This window comes from Diabrotica virgifera, chromosome 5 (genome assembly GCF_917563875.1).
Source record: "Diabrotica virgifera virgifera chromosome 5, PGI_DIABVI_V3a".
Taxonomy (NCBI): domain Eukaryota; kingdom Metazoa; phylum Arthropoda; class Insecta; order Coleoptera; family Chrysomelidae; genus Diabrotica; species Diabrotica virgifera.
Genome location: NC_065447.1, coordinates 150,409,333 through 150,429,594, shown reverse-complemented (window position 1 = coordinate 150,429,594; position 20,262 = coordinate 150,409,333). Strand labels below are relative to the sequence as shown.

Here is a 20,262-nt window from a genome sequence, read left to right as displayed (position 1 = left end):
GTATGGTTATATTTTACAGTTGGGCGCCCACGTTGGGCGCCAATGTAACAAAAATAAGAAAACTTCTGTTGGAGTGAAAGTAAAAAGAAAGATATACTCCAACAGAAGTAAGGAAAAAAAAGAACTAGATAGTTGTGGCTATTATGAAAATAAAAATGAAAGGGCTTCAGCGGTGAAGCCGTAGTAGGAAAAATGCTACTAAAGTGCAGTAGTACTGAAGAAAGGGGGATTAGAAGGGATAATAGGGATAGCAGTAGAAGTATGGAGAGACAGAGGCAAACTGAATAGAGTTGGCTAGCAAGAGATACAAGAGAACAACTTGACACTCAAGGATGGATACGGCTCGTTTGCATGCCTGTCGAAGAACAGTAGCTCTATATAGATAGTAATGATGACTAAAAGATGAACTAATAAAATAATAATAATGTACTGAAGAGGAATGAAGATGAATAATTTCTAAAGACGAACAATATAAATAAATCTAACAAATCATGGGCGCCATGAAAATGATCTTCGATCATTTTCCCAGGTATCTTATACTGCTGTCAAATATTAAATATATCAAACCTGTAATAATGAACATAAAGGAATAGTAAAATTCATGATATACAAAATAAATAAACATTTACTAAAATTAACTACCAGATTTTTAACAATCTCTGAGTTAGACAAATTAAATATAATGTGACTCTAAAATGACATATGTTATATAAAAGCTATATTTGTCTAAGATAATAATAATGTTACCTGTTACAAAACTTAAAGGTATAAATATGTACCTCTTACTAACATATAGGGTACAACTGAATTGAAAACCGATGAATATTAAAAGTAATATAAATAAATAGGCACAAGCCTGGCGAAGGGAAAATACCATGATGAATTAAGCAAATGCATTAATAAAAGTTGTAAAAATGAAGCTAAGATAAATACCGAAACGATGACCTAAATTACCCGAGCAAATGCAATAAAATAAAGTAGCGACGAATTAACTGAACAAATGAAATAAAGCGAATAAATAACATATTTGGGAAACAAGCAAGTAATATTACAAAATAAATTTACCCGAATTACATAAACCAATATCAAAGCAATAATAAAGTATTAAAAACCTAATTTTCTCTAGGCTTATTCCTGTGCACAAGAAGTTACCGTAGATACAAAGTTTGGGAACCAAATACAATAATATACAAATATGTCATATAAAAACAAAGGTACGCTAAATCTGAAAAAAAAATAATTAATAAACATAGTGCATTACCAAAAGTCCGAAATATAGAAAACAAAAGTTACTCAAATCACCAAACTGAGTGTTCCCAAACCAATCCATTCCTCAAATGTATAACCAAAAGGTTCCCAGAAAATGAGCACGAGGATAGTGCCAAACCATGCTTCCTGTAAGCACAGCTGTAGACAGAAAATGAAGCTGGAACGCTTCGCTTGCTCCCAGGTGACTGACTATGTAGCCGGAATAGGTTCCTCTCAGGTGGGTGAGGGTCTATGATTTCTCATGTCGCTTTATATTATTTCCCCAAAAGGCTAAAAAAATATTTCCTAGTCTTAGTTTCAATGTAAAATAATTAATGTTGGATAATAAATAATAAATCCCTCCAAAAAAGTTGGAAGCAAGCAACGCCACGCTACTCTCTCTCTCTCCGCATTTTTCACCGTTTGTAAGTTATCTTCTCGTCTAATAGTTAATGTTTTATTCTCTCTCATTTAAATATCTCAAGAGCAAAGTAGTTTTAGCAAGTTAAGTGTTTATTTTTTATAGTTTTCATAATTAAAATTAAATCAGTACATTAAATTAAAATCAGTGCAGTGTATAATTTCACCTCCGTAAAAAATAGGGAACTGAACCAGTCGCCACACACCGCAAATCCTGTAAATCTGTAAGTTCTTACAATACTTATCCTCAAATTCGACAGGTCGTCACGAGGGTTTGACGCTCTAGGAGGAAATTTGTGGCATAACCCCCGCATTTCATAATCACTTCCACTTCCGCCCTCTCCAAAAAAAAGTTGGAAGCAAGCAACGCCACGCTACTCTCTCTCTCCGCATTTTTCACCGTTTGTAAGTTATCTTCTCGTCTAATAGTTAATGTTTTATTCTCTCTCATTTAAATTTCTCAAGAGCAAAGTAGTTTTAGCATGTTAAGTGTTTATTTTTTCTAGTTTTCATAATTAAAATTAAATCAGTACATTAATAAATCAGTGCAGTGTATAATTTCACCTCCGTAAAAAATAGGAAACTGAACCAGTCGCAGTGTATAATTTCACCTCCGTAAAAAATAGGAAACTGAACCAGTCGCCACACACCGCAAATCCTGTAAATTTGTAAGTACTTACAATACTTATCCTCAAATTCGACAGGTAGTCACGAGGGTTTGACGCTCTAGGAGGAAATTTGTGGCATAACCCCCGCATTTCCTCCCTATGTCAGGCAAAAGTCAAAGGAGAAAAAGAGAAACTAAGAAGTGGTTTTTAGTATAGATTTTAATGTAAAAAAAAGGCCATTAACATACAAGAAAAACTTTCATTATTGGATAGTACATGACCAAATTTGACCTTCAGAGCGAAATATGTGACAATTTCAAATTACAGTAAAGAATAAATATGATTTCTTTAAAATAATTATAGGATACTTATTAGATGTTGCAATAAAATATACAGATATCAAAGATACCTACAGATAAATAGCTAAAAGTAGATCTGTAAATATGGGAAGGAATCAAAGATACTAAATTCACTAATAAATTTACTATGAATACTGAATTGGAAGAAATATTGTATTAGATATAAAAATAATTTAACATGCAGTCATTAACCTCTGTATGTCAAAAAATATATGGATTTAACTATTTACCGGATTGATTTTAGTGAGGTTCCATCGAAGTACTTCAATCCCTACTCCAGAAAACAAGGGGTATTTTTCTCTCACTGGTGAACTAAAAGGCTTTACTAACTAAGATTGAAATTATCAACCAGCCATTTCGGGTACTGCAGCTTACACAGCTGACCGACCTATTCCGGGCATAAAAGTCGAGTCTCGAGTGAGATCCGTTTCTCTGACAAGGTAAACGTCAAACTCTCTCAGAACACGAAATAATTCTCGATAGGTGGCGTACATAGTACGTTCCATCACCGAGGTATGACGTCACCTCAGTAGTCCTATACGAGAAATTAGAGATTTTAAATGAGAGACCGAGGGAAAATAATTATAAAAATAATTAAAGAGCTAATTTTTAGAGCAAATAAGAAAAGAGCACGTAACGTGACCGTTACAAGTACTCCGTTATGTTCTGATCTTAATGCTCATAACATTAGCAATTGATGTTGATACATAATAAATAAGCATATTCAAATATTTCAATGTACAGGCTTCTGCGATATAGTTGAGTAGAACTTAGAACTTCGATGGTCACAGTTTGTATCAGTGCGCCTAGTATCTTACATGTGTTTACCAATTCACCCCACTAAGTTCCCCAATCCGATGGGCCCAAGGAGTGATCGGCCGCCGAGAGTGTAATTAAGAAGAAAGCCGAGGAACATGAAATCAGTACCACTCATTGTACTAAACTGAAAAGGAACTGGACCAAGTCCCAACGGATTGAGTTGGGAGTAAGCGGCAGTTATGCAACGGATTTAGTCGGAACCTGCCGGGGCGAAGGAACTCTGTATTGAAGAAACGCTTCGCTGGTAACTGTGTAACAGCAGTGCTGCCATCTCCGATCCAGAGTTGTATGAGAGTATGTGTGAATATATCAGATTAAGGTATAATGCGGATTACGGGTCTGTGTGTAGTTATTTATATATTGATTCCATATAGTGTGATTGCTTTCTGTATTATACTAATATTGAATAGAATAGAATATTCTTTATTAATCCAATGAGATCACAGTGTGATATAGGACAAGTCATGTAATTACATAAAACCTAATTAATAAGTTATATTATATAGGACAATTACATAAAACATAATCAACAAAATATAAATTCATATAAAAAATATATGCAATATAGAGCGTGTCTGAACCTCGTCGGTCCTCATTCCCTGTAGTCTTTATTAAGTCAAAATAATCATTTATGTTGTAAACGCATAATTGGATCAAGTATGATTTTAATTATTTATTTTTGAATTTTTGAATATTATTTTCATTTCTCATATCAGGTGGCAAACAATTGTAAAATTTAGATCCTGCAAAATTAGGACTAGTTTCAAAAAGAGTTGTGGAATGTTTACACACGCTTATCAACCTCCCGTGCCTTGTCGTGTAATTCTGAAAGTCAGAGTTGAGGGTAAAATTTTGAAATTTAGTTTTGACGTAAATAATACACTTATAAATATATATAAAGCATGGAAAGTCAACAGTCTGTGTTCAATAAAATATTTACGACATGATTGTCTATTATAAATATTGAATATCAATCTAAGAATTCTCTTTTGAGGTATAAAAACTCTAGAAGAGTTCCTAGAGTTTCCCCACAAGATAACCTTATAGATCATATATGAATAAACCAATTCATGGTACACACTTATCAATTGATTGGTATTAAAAATAGAGTTTTCAATTGAAGGATTGCATAGTAACCCTTATTCATTATTTTGAAGACTTTAGAACATTTTCATCCCATGCCACATTACTTTCTAAAATGGTACCAAGAGATAATGTTGTATCACTCAAAGGTATTTCCTCAGAACCAGCTGTGATCTTATAATCATGGGATGGCTTACAATGCGAGTAGAACTGGATACAAATAGTTTTATTTGCATTTACCATTAAAGAGTTCCTTTTACACCAGGTTGTAAATTCCTGTGCTACCAAGTTCATTTTGGATATGAGTTCGACTTCAGTTGACGCGTCAACTACAATTGTTGAATCATCTGCATAGAGAACTTTATGATCTGCAGTTAAAAAATTTATCAAATCATTGACATATAAAAGAAATATTAAGGGTAGGCCTGCGGTACACCTTGATCAAGATTAAAAGTAGATGACTTCTTATTATCGATTTTTACTAGGAATTTACGATGTTGTAAATATGACCTTAACCAGTTCAAGAAATGACCCCGAAAACCAAGGGCTTCTAATTTATGCAGTATAATTTCAATGTCAATAGAGGCAAGAGCCTTAGTTAAGTCAAAAAACAGTGCACCCACATACCACCCTCCAAAGCAGCGTGGATATAATTAAATAATAAAATAGAAGCACTCTCCGTAGATTTATTAGGAAGAAACACATGCTGGCATTTATTTAAGATATCATATTTATTCAGAAAATTTAATATTTTATGGTAAATACACTTTTCGATAATCTTAGAGAATACACTTGTTACAGTGATTGGCCTGTAATTATCAACCAAACATGGATCCCCCTTTTTGAGAATTGGACTAACTACTCCCGTTTTAAGGTCACTTGGAGACCTGCCATCCTTGACAGATATGTAGGTTGATGATGTAAGACAGAACTGGATATATATGAAGAAATGTATTTTATTATTTTAGTTGGTATTGTTTTTACGTATTTGCTAATAGTAAATACAATTTAGTTCTCTTTTACAGAGGTCCGCCAAAGGAGCTTTCTTCGGGAGCGGAGCGAAGACAGAATATTATTTTATTTTATTATTTTAATTATACTCTATATCCATAATATATTTATTTATTTTGAACCTGTGTTTTACTGAGTCTGTCGTCCGAAGAAGAACTACCCGTTTCACTACATTATCAAGTTGAGATTCTGGTATGACAAGCTCAGGGACCGGTTCATGTATTGCATTGAAGATTGGCTCTACACCTAAGTCTGTGCTGTGAACTTCCCGTTCGACTTCGTTTCTGATGGTATTGCATCTAGTCTCTGGGATACGATTATTTCGTATAATGAATTACCGGGCATTGATCTGCTACTCGTTTTTCAGATACTTACATTGGCATATAGATGTCGATAGCCGATCATTATTTCTTGGCAGAGGTTTATCACCTTGTGTTAGAAGCGCATAATATGTTCATACATGGACACAGTAATTTTCATGCGCAGCATAGCACTTTCAGTGGTGAAGTTGTCTTGTTTTGGTAGTTAGTCTGTAGCTGATTGTATGACACGAAGTACTATCTTTTACCACATGTAAATAACATCAGCCTCAAAACGAACTACAATATATAGGTCAAATAAATTAATTTTTAAAATGGTTTTGTTAAAACAAACAATAATATCGTTGAAGTCTATTTACTATTACCTACTTCCATTTAGTATAATAATAGTAAGTTTATTAATAATCTATTATAATACAAATATTTTTTATATATCTTTTAGGTTCAAACAGTAACACAGCTTTTGGATATGCCCTACCGATTTACTAAGTCTAGAAACGATCTTGTTAAAATACAGTTAGAAGATCTAAAAAAAGAAACTGCTTCAAATATTCCTTTAACTGACGCCGAAAGAAAAGAAATTGTGAAAGCAATGGGTTTTAAACAAGGCCATTGGTATAAATGTCCCAATGGACATCCATATTGTATTGCAGATTGTGGCGGAGCAATGGTTACGTCAGTGTAAGTCAATTATACGCCACTTTTTTAATTAAATTGTAAAATATGTTCAATTGTTTAAAATGTCTTGTATTTATTTTTATTGAAACCATCAGTTCATTCCATATTTGGTAAAGTGAACATTGTAATTGATTGGTACTTTGCTGTAATATGCAGAGGTTCAATTAAGAGCACCATCAACAGTGTACGTTTTTCAGGTTATTTTATCTCTCAGAATATATTTGAACTACAAAGAGTTTTATTACGTTACTACTACTCCCAAAAATAAGTAAGAACTGTGAAGACTATTCGCGCCGTAACAAAACTCAGTGAGCCACGGTAACCCCATTTTCCGCGTTATTTGGTTTTGTTGGAAAATGGAAAGTACAGGGTATTTCTAGGTGGAGTTCCAAATGAAGGGATTCGTTTCTATTATCCTGGAGCCATGCATAGGGCGAGATGGATGTCTAAAGTCATGTATGCAATATATGTACTTGAATATAACGAATAAATGAATAGGTATACGAAATTTCCAGACCCGGGGCACTTCTAAATATTGACCGATTTTCACGAAATTTCGCACGCTTAAGTTTTATGTATGAAACACTTTTGGGGAGTGAGAGGTTGAAATTTCAAAATTTAAATTTCTCCACACATATTTTAAGGACCACCCTAATATATAATATAGGTACCTGAATTCCATAGAAGTTGCAATAATACATTGTAACAAATCGACCCCTCCTACGCCGTCTATGTAAGAAATGCGTCGGTAAGGACCCAGAGGGCATATGGCTTTCCGGGAACTGGCCCAGTGCCCCGTTGAAACAGATGTATTTACCTAAGAAAGATACATAGACCTTTTTTCAGTTTTCTGTTTTTAGTTTAGTTAGCATCGACATTTTATAACGTATAGACGAAAATACAATTGTTTCAACCCTAAAACCTGAGGTAATTACCTTAATTGATCTTTACACTGTCGCCCATCTTGTGGCTTATATGAAAATTACGCGATAAATCGTATATTTCGGTATTTTAAACGAAAATTCGCCTTAGAAAAGTGCGCTTCAGCAATAATAATTGTTAAATTATTCAGTGTGGACCCTTTTCGCAACGGTGTTAAAGAGAAGATCGCTAACTCAAAAGTTAAAAACAATTAAGTGCTCCGCTAATTACTTTTTCATATTCGGACAATAATTAGTTTCGGTATAAAAATCTAGTGTACCTATTGTGTGGTAACAAGTAACAAAGTCGGTAATTATAGTATTGGACATCCGCTTCGGTATGTAATAAATGAGTCGACATATTGTTCAAAGTGCTTTAGTTATTCGGACGCTTTTGTCTATTTTTATTAGTTATTAGACAATTGACTGCTTCGGTTACGCGTAAAAACCTTCTGTTTTTGTCAAACTCGAAAGTGATTAGTGCTAGTTGTTCCAAGGTGGTGTGCAGAAAGGTGCTGTGAGATATTCTTATCCAAGCGTGGACACAGCTATTTACTGGCAAGTACTTTCCAATTTTTGCATGACCAACCAACAATCATTTGTACAATTTGCGTTCCTCGCAAAACATTGAACATTTGAGTACGAGTAAAATTACTTCCGAGTCGGACTCTGTTTCAAATAGATCTGTGGCAATGAACATTAGAGACATGACTCAAAACGTGGTATTGACGAACGAACAATTTCAAGAGCTGTTATCGAGATTGGCGGTACAAAGCGCTCCTACTTCGCCGTCTCCGTCGGTCCAAAGTGGCAACCTGACGAAATGCCATTCGTGTTTTGATGGACACAAAGACACCGACGTAAATGCGTTCATTAGCGCTGTAGAAATTTATAAAGATTGCGCATTAGTGTCGGACGAAAATGCATTTCGAGGAATCGCTATACTTTTTGATAATTTCGCTGCAAAATGGTATCAAGGCGTCAAGGATACTATTCGCGGTGTGCAAGTACTCGGAAGGGATATGCGAAACGATCGTGCGCGAATAGCGGAGAAATATTGCAACTTTCTTAAATAATTCATATTGTCAATTGAAATTGTCAAATTGACATACATTTCATACCTATTGCCATTTAAGAAGAAAAAGTATATATTGCTCCACAATATTGATATGATATGCAATTATTATATAAAGGTAAATTTAATTAATTGTATTTTGCTTGCAGTACTGCATTTTAATAACTAATTTTATTTACTACATACAATTGTTTACGTTTTAATAACATAACCTAAATCTTATTTGTTCTTCTTATTATTTTTTTGGACTATGGCCTTGACAATTGTCCAGTAACCAGGACCATATGATTGGCCAATATAATTAAAAGTGCGAATAAAAGTGCAGAGCGAAGAAACCAGGTGTCTCTTTTCCGAACTTGCACGGTCCCAATTGAGATATGGGAGGAACTTGTTAGTTTACTAAGAGTTACGTTTGGTCCGAAAAAACCTGCATATCGCGTGTACCGCGAGTTATTCGCCGAGGAGCAAGACGAAAAAACGACAGTGGACGTCTTTGTTTGCCGTTGTAGGGCTGTTCTTGCGCAACTAGATCCAGGCAGCCTTACAGACGAGATCCAGTTAGATATGGTGTATGGATTATTAAACAAGGGGATTCGAGAAAAGATTTCAAGAGATTCCGTTTCCACTTTTACGGCGCTGCTTACAGCGGCACGAAAAGTGGAAGATGTATTCGAGAGACCTTGTTTTAACGATAACAAAATGCCCAAATCGACAAATGAGTGTCGAAAATTACGTGATCGACAATCTACCGATGGACCTACGATTTCGAAAGAAATTGCGAGTTCTTCGCGTACGGACAGTGCTACCGTCAGAGCAATTACTTCGAATTCGCCGCGCAATAGCCTAAACACCCCGTTAAAGTGTTACGGTTGTGGTAATCCGGGATTTATTAGGGCTAACTGCCCAGAGTGTAGGCATACGAAAGCATCTTTATGCCAGATTTCTCCTCCGTAGACATAGCTCTAGATTATGAACGAGCTCGACCCACGAAAGAAGATGGAAGACTACCTTCAGAATGGGGGGAAAACCTGCCAGCTGTGCTACTACAGGAAATAGCGCACCAAATTCACTACCACTTTACCGGGTGTCACCTGCCAAGAGAGAAGTGCTTGGAACCGAGTTGGAGACCCTTGGGGGAAGACATCGTCGAAGAATACGGAAGTGTTTTGGCCGCGCCGGTTGTATTAGTGCCGAAAAAGGATGGCGGTACAAGACTTTGCGTGGACTATCACTGTTTAAACACCGTAACTAGTGGCTCGGATCCTTTATATGACTTGCGATCGGAGTATCAACAAGTGAACGTCGTGGAAGTTGATCCGGAAAAAACTGCAGTGATATCGAAACGGTTACCTCCGATAATCGTGAAGGAAGCTCCAACGCCTGTAGTGCCAAAACGGAGACGAGGACGTTCCAGGAAGAAAACTACATCTTCTGCTGGCCCCTCCTCTAACGAGATCGATGCCAGGGGGGAGACTGTAACAAATCAACCCCTCCTACGCCGTCTATGTAAGAAATGCGTCGGTAAGGACCCAGAGGGCATATGGCTTTCCGGGAACTGGCCTAGTGCTCCGTTGAAACAGATGTATTTACCTAAGAAAGATACAAAGACCTTTTTTCAGTTTTCTGTTTTTAGTTTAGTTATCATCGACATTTTATAACGTATAGACGAAAATACACCATTTGTTTCGATTATCGTGATTTTCTTATAATCAACCCTAAAACCTGAGATAATTACCTTAATTGATCTTTACAACATCTATTTATTAAATATATCAAAAATCCATAAAAAGACTTTAAAAAATATATATTTTTCAGTTGCAATGAATGTCAGGCACCAATTGGAGGCACTTCACATAGATTGTTATCTACGAATCAAGTAGCAACAGAAATGGATGGAGCAAGATATGGAGCTTGGTCAGAACAAGCAAACATGAATAATTATAATTTTGATTTTGATTAAGGTGGGTATAGAGACATATTATTATAACAAGAACTACATTCAGTTAAATATTAATAGCTCATCAAAGCTCATACACAGGAAATATTGGATTACAGTTTAAATGGTAGTTCTAAATTTCTATTATGGTCCGAGAGCTGTTAAGACATTTTTGAGTAGGTATTTTAGGCAATCTGAAAATTTTTCAAGTGACTCTTCCACGATAGCCTAATACAAAAATGCCGATCTGGCTGGACCGCGGTTATTTTTTCCAAAAATCCCCCCCCCCCCCCAAATTAAAAAAATGGTAAAAATTGTTATTACAAAAAATATCATTGACGTGACTTTAAAGTAAATTTAAATATTCAAATATAAAAAAAATAAACAGACCAGGCGATTTGCGAGAGATTTTAACTCTGCAAGATGCTTGCATGGGCGCCCCGGAATTATTTTCAGGGGGTGCATCTGAACTTCAGAAGATTGCATCTGAATCTGTACATACTATTAACCAGTATAAAATATACAACTGTACATGCATAGTTATGTACTTTCTTTCCGGACAGGGGGTGCAATCGTTATTTTGACAGGGTATTTTTTAATATTAAAAATAAATATAAAAAGGACAGGTTTTTTTTGTGAAATTTTCTAACTGCCAGGTGATCAAACAAATTACGCGTGCATGTGAATGAAAAGCGCTGTAGGTAAGCAACAGTGTGAGAAAGAGCGTATACCGATAGCTGTGTGCGTCCGATTTTGGACATATGATACTTAGAAAAAGATAAATTTATTATTATAAATATACAGGGTGTTTCATTGGGAAACGGAAATACTTTAAACGGTAAATAGAGGTCATCGAGCCGGTTCTAGATATACTAAATTGTTTTCCCTGCCGACTTGTATAACCGAGTTACAGGGTGTTTTATCGATTTTGCCCATTGAACAGTTGCTCAAAATATCCGCCATTTTGTTCGATGCATTTCCTTGCTCGTTTTAAAAGATTTCGAATTGATTTTCTAATTATTACATTGGGCTTGTTCTTCATTTTTCTGACAGCTTCTTGTGACCTTGACAGAATTAATCAATATGATTTCAAAATTGCCGTAATTAAATTATCTGCGCAAAAATTTGACATGCACATTTTAACGCAGTGTTTGATGCTCTTTTAAAATACACAAATTTTCAAAATTTCAATATACAGGGTGTTGTTTCAAGGTCACAATTACTTTATATTTTTATGTTAATCCGGACCTGGATTTTTCTTGTCATTAGTCATTGGGTCGTTCCAATGTGGTAAATAAGTATTGATTATTTTTAAAATGAGTATTTATTCATTAACTTTAATAATTTATAACTAAAAGTTAATAATATTTGCTTTTTAATGTCAGAGTTCTTAAAAAATTCAATATATTTTCAAAATTAAAGTCATAAAATTGTCTGGACGAAAAACTGAAGCGAACCATTAAACTTACTTTTTTGTGCTCTTTTCAAATATGCAAATGGATTTTCAAAATTTGAATATACAGGGTGTTGTTTAAAGGTCACAAAATTTCTTTATAATTTTTTGTTAATCCGGACCTGAATTTTTCTTATGGTTAGTATGTCGGTCGTTTGGGTTTTGAATGAGACATATGTGTACCAAATATCAAAAAAATATACAGGGTGGTTCTAAAGTTATGGCTTACCCTGTAACTCGGCTATAAAAGTCAGTAGGGCAAAAAATGTAGTACATCTAGAACCGGTTCGGTGACCTCTATTCACCATTAAAGTATTTCCGTTTCCCAATGAAACACCCTGTATAGGTAGAAAAGTATAAAAATATAAACTAAATTAATTCTGTGTCCGAATCTTGTGTCGATTCTTCAAACTCTTCATCCGAACTAAAATATTCATTTTCTTCTTATTTTTCGTCGGATTCCCTTCGAGACTCGGATTTCTCTATATAATCTATTGTTATATATGTTTATTGAATTAATTAAATCTTCTTCTTCATGTTCCTTATACTCTCAGGACAAAGGCGATCATCACGGCCCGTTTTATTCTGTCTGCAACGGTTCTGAAGATTTTTATTTATAAGAATAAGTTTTCACTCTGATGGCATATAAAACAACATAATGCTATTCTACACCCCACCAGAATGAAAACAATGGGAACCTTCTCTGGTTACACCTCCGAGGCTTCTACAATATGCAAGCCATACGGATGCTGAGACTAAGGAAGATGAGGGAATTCTACAATTTAAAATTCACGTCCCATCTGCTCAGCGCGGTAAAGTTCCAACGAGAATGGTTCCCTTCGTACTCCAATCAGAGTAAATGTAAATCAAAAATGAATAACCATTTTCAATTTCGTTGCAAAACGAAAATACAGCCGAACCATATTCTAGTCCAATCAGAGAGTGCAGCAAGCACCTCTAACGGTTTCGAAACTTATTAGTCTCTCATCAGGAGGCACATATGCTGCTCTCCCTGATCCAACCAAAACAAACCCCAGCGTGCAGGCCCGGATTACAACGAACGAAATGGCATATATGCCCTAGCGGCAACTGCTACAACAAGACGTAAGTTTTCACTCTAATGGCATATAAAACAACATAATGCTATTCTACACCCCACCAGAATGAAAACAATGGGAACCTTCTCTGGTTACACCTCCGAGGCTTCTACAATATGCAATCCATACGGATGCTGAGACTAAGGAAGATGAGGGAATTCTACAATTTACAATTCACGTCCCATCTGCTCAGCGCGGTAAAGTTCCAACGAGAATGGTTCCCTTCGTACTCCAATCAGAGTAAATGTAAATCAAAAATGAATAACCATTTTCAATTTCGTTGCAAAACGAAAATACAGCCGAACCATATTCTAGTCCAATCAGAGACATCAGGTGCTTGCTGCACTCTCTGATTGGACTAGAATATGGTTCGGCTGTATTTTCGTTTTGCAACGAAATTGAAAATGGTTAGGTATTCATTTTTGATTTTTATTTATGTTTATTGTTTATTCTGTTTATTTTGTTTTTACACTCTACTATTTTAAAATTTTCAACCAGAATATGCATTGTCTTCCCGGATCTCTTTTTTCTTGCACTTTTCCTTATATAACCAATCAGGTTCTTTATTTCTTAGTATGTGACCAAAGTAGCTCATTTTTCTTTCCTTCGAAGTGTCGAGTATTTATTTTGCCTTTTTCATCTTTCTTAATGTTTCCGTGTTTGTTACGTGTTGTGTCCATGATATTTCTTACATTCTTCGATAACACCACATCTCAAAAATGGCAAGTCTTTTTTCAGATGAGCCCGTGATTGTCCAGGCTTCGACCCCGTATAAACGGACAGAGAATACTTAGCAACTCAATTAATTAATTACTAATTAATTTTTAATTAGTTCTAGACACATATTACAACTATTTACAGATAATATAGAAGAGGAATCTGAGTCTCGAAGGGGGTCCGACGAAAAAGAAGAAAATGAATATTTTAGCTCGGATGAAGAGTTTGAAGAATTACAATATTCGGACACAGAATTAATTTAGTTTATGTTTTTATACTTTTCTACCTATATATTTATAATAATAAATTTATCTTTTTCTATCATATTTGCAAAATATATTGTATAGTACGTATTACTTTCCTTTAATTAATAAAAAGTTACTTAAAAATCTAAAATACATAATAATTACTCCAACATTTTGAGGCACAACAACATGGATATCGCCAGGTCACGTGATTTTGTTCGAGCGAGCGGACTCGCTGCGATAGAGGAGCAAACAGCTATCGGTATACGATCTTTCTCACACTGCTGCTTACCTATAGCGCTTGTCATTCACAAGCATGCGTAATTTGTTTGATCACCTGGCAGTTAGAACATTTAAAAAAAACCTGTCTTTTTTATAATATTTATTTTTAATATTAAAAAATACCCTGGCAAAATAACAATTGCACCCCCCTGTATAGAAAGAACGTAGCTATGCATGTAAAGTTGTATATTTTAAACTGGTTAATAGTATGTACAGATTCAGATGCGATCTTCTGAAGTTGAGATGCACCTCCTGAAAATAATCCTGGGGTGTCCATGCAAGCATCTTGCAGAGTTAAAATCTCTCGCAAATCGGCTGGCATGTTTATTTTCTTTATATTTGAATATTTAAATTTACTTTAGTCACCTCAATAATATTTTTTGTAATAACAAAGTTTACCCTTTTTTTAACTTTGGGGGGGATTTTTGGGGAAAATAACCGCTACCCTCCAGCCAGACCGGCATTGTTGTATTAGGCTATCATGGAAGAGTTACCTGAAAAATTTTCAGATTGCCTAAAATACCTACTCAAAAATGTCTAACAGCTCTCATGCTATTACTTTTGTGGTGGCTCAGTTTTTCTCGCTATACAAGTTCCTAATAGCCTGTATTACTTCTCATGGTCTATTTTTCTTAATATCATTTTGCTGAATTCCACAATTATATATTAATTATATTTGTGTTTCAGGGATTGGACGCTACAATTATTATAACTGCAAATAAATGTGTTTAAAACTACGATTGTTTAAAATAAAAAATATTATTATTGTTACTTTAGATTTATGTTTAGTTCAACAAATAAAGTATTGTTATTATTAATTATTATTTATTTATTATTAATAATTTATTTAATAAAGTATTAAAGCTTGACACCGCCTTGCAATGCCTAAAATAAAATTATCAATTTCATTTTGAGATATATATTATTTCTTGTTACTCCGTAAAGGAGCATAGGGAATTCACGAAGCTTCTCCATTGGATTCAGTCCCTCTCCCTAGCTCTTTCTCACACCTTTGTAGTCAACTTCAATATATCAACATTTTTCGGGGGCACCTGTTTACAAATACTTGGAGTTTTTTGGCAGTTCCCTCTGTTATTGCCCAGGTCTCGCAGCCATACAATAATAGTGTTTTAACATTCGTGTTTTGACTGATTCGTGTTGACCTCCATTTATGTTTGAGAGTGTTCCAAATGCTTGTTGTGCTTTTCGAAGTCGATGTTTAATGTCTGTCTCGATGCCACCATATACACCAACTATACTTCTTAGGTAGAAAAATTTTTTTAGCTCTTTAACTTCTTCTTGATTGATATATAATTTTTCCTGTCGGAATTCACCTATTCTCATCTCAACCTTTTTATTTACATTTATTCGGAGACCAATTTCTGCCGCCTCTTTCTCCAGTTTACGTAGCATGTTCTTCATATCATCTATTGTATGTGATACCAGGCATATATCGTCTGCAAATTCCATATCGGGCAGTTTCTTACCATCTAGGTAGTTCCCAGGGATTCCGTTTTTTCTGCCTATGGTTTTATGTAAAATGTAGTTGAGACATATTATAATAGAACTCCATATGTTACGGGGTAGTTACCCTGAGGAGAGGGTTGATTTGGTAAAACACTATTTACTCATACTATATTTATTGATCACTTCTAAATATCTGTAACGAGTTGGTGCGTTGGGAAATTTGACTGTCTAATAATGTATTTGAATCACGAATGATGATTGATTAAAGAATGAAATAGAATGATCCGCGATGCTTTGCGTAACTGTAAATAAACTAGAAAAGTGTTGATGTTTTTAATGCTGACACGGCTTGGCCGTGAATTAGGAATAATATTGATTAGCTGACAAAGCGTTATTGAAACTAGTGCACTCGTGTTGAGCAATCGGTGTCACCTCATTATTTAACAACAAACGTGATGTTTATTTTGTAAAACATTTAAAAATTAAATGAATATATTTTGCTCTTATTTTGGATTCTGATAATCCTGTACATCCTTACCCTTCCGGAAAAAAATTTTCTGACTGCCGACAAAGAAGAAGATTTTTCTAGACAACTCCACCAACTGATTATTTTTAAATATTTATACAAAATTATACAAATACAAAATACCATATAACCATACAAATACAAAATATACAAATATACAACTTTTAACACTATAAAAAATTAGTCATCAAACATCGCCTATTCTTACTTATTCCTTTTCTTAATCTCGCGAAAATCTATACTCAGAAATTTTAATCTATATTTTGCCTTAATTCACAGATAAAAAATATAACTTTAACTCCTACATTTGAACTTTACTTTTTTTTATTCTAACTCTTTCACTTTTAAAACAATTATTTTGATTTTCTCACTTTTACATGTTCTTCTATTAAAAATTCTCCTCTTTTTTCTCTTCTTCTTGTCCGGTACTTTTACTAATACATATTTTTCATTTTCTTTATAGGTCTGGATCCCGCGTATGAAAAAAAAGTTGATTAATAGCAAGCTGAAAATTTGTTAATTGTTTAAGGGTGTCTAGTCGGACAAACTTTGATATATGGGAACACTGGAACAGGGGAAGTTTTAATTGTGGAACAGGTTAAAAATTTGGAACGGCCAGACCACGAAAACGGCACATGTATTTTGTCCGACAGAACAGACTTAAACTCTCCGAGCAGAGACTAAACTCTCATGCAAAAATCAGACTGCTATTTATCACCAAATGGACGTTTTAATGAGTGGAACATGTAGAATATGTCAAATGACAGGAATTCTGACAGGTGATAAATAGCAGTCTGATTTTTGCATGAGAGTTTAATCTCTGTTCGGAGAATTTAAGTCTGTTCTGTCGGACAAAATAAATGTGCCGTTTTCGTGGCCTGACCGTTCCAAATTTTTAACCTGTTCCACAATTAAAACTGCCCCTGTTACAGTGTTCCCATATTATATCAAAGTTTATCCGACTAGACACCCTTAAGCTATTAACAAATTTTCACCTTGCTATTAATCAACTTTTTTTTCACACGCGGGATCCAGACCTATTATACTTAGTACTTTCTTTATGGTCCAAGAGCTGTGAGACATTTTTGAGTAGGTATTTTAGGCAACCTGAAAATTTTTCAGGTGACTCTTCCATGATAGCCTAATACAAAAATGCCGGTCTGGCCGAAGGGTAGCGGTTATTTTCCCCAAAAATCCCCCCCAAAGTTAAACAAAAGGGTAAAAATTGTTATTACAAAAAATATCATTGACGTGACTTTAAAGTAAATTTAAATATTCAAATATAAAGAAAATAAACAGGCCAGGCGATTTAAGGGCGATTTTAACTCTGCAAGATACTTGCATGGGCGCCCCAGGATTATTTTCAGGGGATGCATCTGAACTTCAGAAGATTTTATCTGAATCTGTACTTACTATTAACGAGTATAAAATGTACAACTATACATGCATAGCTATGTACATTCCTTCCGGACAGGGAGGTGCCATTGTTATTTTGACAGGGTATTTTTTAATATTAAAAATAAATATTCTAAAAAAGACAGTTTTTTTGGTGAAATTTTCCAACAGTCAGGTGATCAAACAAATTACGCGTGCATATAAATGAAAAGCGCTATAGGTAAGCAGCAGTGTGAGAAATATCGTGTACCGATGGCTGTTTGTGTCCTCTGTTGTAGCTGAGCGAGTCCGTTGGCTCGAGAAAAATCACGTGACCTGGCAATATCCATGTTGTTGTTTCTCGAAACGTTAGATTAAGGTGATACAGTAGCGATCAACAGGTAGCCAAAACGCGTTCCAAGATTGCGGCTGTAATTTTGAATATTTTTTCGAGATATTTGGCACACGTATTCGTAATATAATAAAGAATGGCGGTACAGAGCCCAATTTGAAAAATATATTAATATGTGGAAATTAATCTGTAATTAAATACAATATTAAAAAAACGAGCCTGTACCGCCATTAAGAAGAACAAAAAAATACACTTTCTTCAAATAAACCTTTTTATCCGATGCCTAGATTTTGTGTCATTTTGGAACTACTAATGAAATAACAAATTTTAGTAGTTCCAAAATGACACAAAATCTAGGCATCGGATAAAAAAGTTTATTTGAAGAAAGTGTATTTTTTTGTTCTTAATGGCGGTACAGGCTCGTTTTTTTAATATTGTATTTAATTACAGAGTAATTTCCACATATTAATATATTTTTCAAATTGGGCTCTGTACCGCCATTCTTTATTATATTACGAATACGTGTGCCAAATATCTCGAAAAAATATTCAAAATTACAGCCGCAATCTTGGAACGCGTTTTCGCTACCTGTTGATCGCTACTGTTTCCTCTTAATTATTATGTATTATAGTTTTTTAAGTAACTTTTTCTTAATTAAAGAAAAATAATACGTACTATACAATAGATTTTGCAAATATATGATAGAAAAAGACAAATTTATTATTATAAATATATAGATAGAAAAGTATAAAACTATAAACTAAATTAATTCTGTGTCCGAATCTTGTACTTCTTCTTCAAACTCCTCATCTGAGCTTAAATATTCATTCTCTTCTTCTTCGTCAGACTCCCCTCGAGACTCAGATTCCTCTTCTACATGATCTGTAAATAGTTGTAATATGTATTTAGAATTAATTAAAAATTAATTAGTGATTAATTAGTTGAGCTGCTACGTATTCTCCGTCCTTTTATACGGAGTCGAAGCCTGGACAATCACGGGCGCATCTGAAGAAAGACTTGCCGTTGTTGAGATGTGGAGTTATCGAATAATGTTTAATATATCATGGACACACGTAACAAACAAGGAAACATTAAGAAATATGAAAAAGGCAAAAAGGCAAAAGAAATACTCAACACTATGAAGGAAAGAAACATGAACTACATTGGTCATATACTAAGAAATAAAAAACGTAATGTGATTGGTTATATAAGGAAAAGTATTAAGCATTGGTTATATAAGTAAGGATACGTAGCAACTCAATCAATTAATCACTAATTAATTTTTCATTAATTCTAAATACATATTACAACTATTTACAGATCAGGTAGAAGAATCTGAGTCCCGAGGGAAGTCAGACGAAGAAGAAGAGAATGTATATTTATTTTAGCTCATCTTCCTTTCCTTCATAGTGTCGAGTATTTCTTTTACTTTTTCATCTTGCTTAATGTTTCCCTGTTTGTTGAGTGTTGTGTCCATGATATTTTTTACATTATTCGATAACACCACATCTCAACAATGGCAAGTCTTACTTCAGATGCGCCCGTGATTGTCCAGGCTTCGACTCCGTATAAAAGGACAGAGAATACGTAGCAACTCAATTAATTAATCACTGATTAATTTTTAATTAATTCTAAATGCATATTACAACTATTTACAGATCATGTAGAAGAGGAATCTGAGTCTCGAGGGGAGTCTGATGAAGAAGAAGAGAATGAATATTTAAGGTCAGATGAGGAGTTTGAAGAAGAAGAACAAGATTCGGACACAGAATTAATTTAGTTTATAGTTTTATACTTTTCTACCTATATATTTATAATAATAAATTTTTTTTTCTATCATATATTTGCAAAATCTATTGTATAGTACGTATTATTTTTCTTTAATTAAGAAAAAGTTACTTAAAAAACTATAATACATAATAATTACTCTAACGTTTCGAGAAACAACAACATGGATATCGCCAGGTCACGTGATTTTTCTCGAACCAACGGACTCGCTCAGCTACAACAGAGGACGCAAACAGCTATCGGTATACGCTCTTTCTCACACTGCTGCTTACCTATAGTGGTTTCATTTATATGCACGCTTAATTTGTTTGATCACAGGCAATTGGATAATTTCACCAAAAAAAAAACCTGTCTTTTTTGAATATTTATTTTTAAAATGAAAAAATACCCTGTCAAAATAACAACTGCACCTCCCTGTCCGGAAGGAATGTACATAGCTATGCATGTATAGTTGTATATTTTATACTTGTTAATAGTATGTACA

The 20,262-nt window shown here is 34.4% G+C and overlaps 1 protein-coding gene across 1 annotated transcript in view; it reads left to right on the top strand.

Annotated features, from left to right (window-relative positions):
- The window catches only part of LOC126884510 (NFX1-type zinc finger-containing protein 1-like), a 415,118-nt gene extending 400,029 nt beyond the window's left edge, over positions 1-15,089 (top strand). The window contains exons 19-21 of the mRNA XM_050650450.1: positions 6,311-6,549; positions 10,357-10,502; positions 14,959-15,089. Coding sequence (XP_050506407.1) covers positions 6,311-6,549; positions 10,357-10,501 — 384 coding nt within the window. The 3' untranslated portion in view covers position 10,502; positions 14,959-15,089. The remainder of the gene's footprint in view (positions 1-6,310; positions 6,550-10,356; positions 10,503-14,958) is intronic.
- Positions 15,090-20,262: the final 5,173 nt, after the last annotated feature.